This window comes from Diabrotica undecimpunctata, chromosome 3 (genome assembly GCF_040954645.1).
Source record: "Diabrotica undecimpunctata isolate CICGRU chromosome 3, icDiaUnde3, whole genome shotgun sequence".
NCBI classification, from domain to species: domain Eukaryota; kingdom Metazoa; phylum Arthropoda; class Insecta; order Coleoptera; family Chrysomelidae; genus Diabrotica; species Diabrotica undecimpunctata.
Genome location: NC_092805.1, coordinates 44,462,052 through 44,463,615, shown reverse-complemented (window position 1 = coordinate 44,463,615; position 1,564 = coordinate 44,462,052). Strand labels below are relative to the sequence as shown.

The following is a 1,564-nucleotide window of genomic DNA, read 5'->3' as shown; positions in this document are numbered from 1 at the left end:
TGTTTTATTAATTCATTTCGGTCCCATCACCTGCTCGTGAATAAAAGAGGTACTTAACGGTAAGTTTGAAATCATTTATTGCTGTGAGTAGTAATGTGTGCATGTGAATAAATGTATTTTGTTGATCTAACCTCAATATTACGAACTGATACTGAACAAATGAGTGTTTACATTTACCCCTTCAAAATTTGTTTGAGGGGAAAATGTAAACACTAATGTGGGGTTATTGTAAACAACAACTTATCGTATCTTTTTTATTCCAGGGTTGATTAAAAATGCCCAGAAAATATATTAAAAAAAAAACTGTGGAGAAATACTCTCAAGAGGATTTGTTAAGAGCAGTTTGTGTAAAAAACAAAAATTGCACTTATCATCAGGCTTCACAGAGACATAATGTTCCTCTGGCAGTTATCTTCCATACAATCAAGGGCAGAAAAATACCAGAAAACAAAATGGAAGGTGGACGTCCTACTGTGTTAAGTAAAGAAGTTGAAGAACAAATAGTAGAATGTTTAAAGGCTCGAGCACGAATGGGATACCCCTGTAATAAAGAAGAACTTCGAGACTTAATTGCAACTTTTGTCAAAGAAAGTAATTTACAAACACCATTTAAGGATGGCCGTCCTGGCTTAGACTGGTATTACAGCTTTATGAATCGAAATAAAACGTTGACTTTCAAAAAGCCTGAACATCTCCAAAAGGCCAGAAAAGATCAGAGAAAACCAGAAGTCATCTATAGTTTCTATAAAACTTTGGAAGAGGTGGTTATCAAGGAAAAGATTGATAATGCTGCGTTTGTTTTCAATGCAGATGAAAGTGGCTTTGGGAACGATCCATCGAGAATAAAGGCGATTGGAAACGAGGAAAAACTCTCTCAAGAGTCTCTGGTGGTTCAGGGAGAGAGTCCACAAGTGTTCTGGCTTGCTTTGCGGCTAACGGTTTTTTTTTTTCTGCCACCCTTCATTGTTTTTAAAGGGTGTGCAGTGCAGGCAAGGTGGACCTCGGAAGCAGCTTTCCCAGAAACAGTTTATTCTGTGTCAGCAAATGGATGGATGGAGGAAACCCAGTTCTACAATTGGTTTCACTCTATTTTCGTAAAGTGGGTGAAGGATTTGCGAGCGACAAAACATCTACCTGACCAGAAAGTGTTATTGTTATATGACGGACATAAGAGTCACATAAGGTTGAGGATTATTGAGTGCGCACTTGAAAATAAAATAGTATTGGTCAAGTTTCCCAGCCATTTAACAGACAGACTGCAGCCGCTGGATAAGTGAGTTTTCGGCCCGGTAAAAACTTGCTGGGAGAAATAGCTTATTGCTTATTGAAAGAAACATATGGGGCGCGGAGTAGGACGCCTACAGAAGAAAGAATTTACTGAGCTTTTAGGACAAGTGTGGAATGAAGCTTTCACTGAGAATAATATTAAAAGCGGATTTGTAACCACAGGGGTATTTCCAGTCAACCCTAAGAAGTTTTCAGAAGATGAATTTAATCCTACTGATTTGAAAAGGTTTAAAGACTGCCAGCGGAGAGCCATTCAAGATCATAACATTCAACATTC

General features: G+C 38.1%; 1 protein-coding gene across 1 annotated transcript; it reads left to right on the top strand.

The window, feature by feature from the left end:
- The first annotated feature begins 275 nt into the window (after nt 1-275).
- Nucleotides 276-1,277, top strand: LOC140435761 (uncharacterized). Its single transcript, XM_072524481.1, has one exon. It carries the CDS (start codon nt 276-278, stop codon nt 1,275-1,277), a length of 1,002 nt encoding a protein of 333 aa, XP_072380582.1.
- Nucleotides 1,278-1,564: the final 287 nt, after the last annotated feature.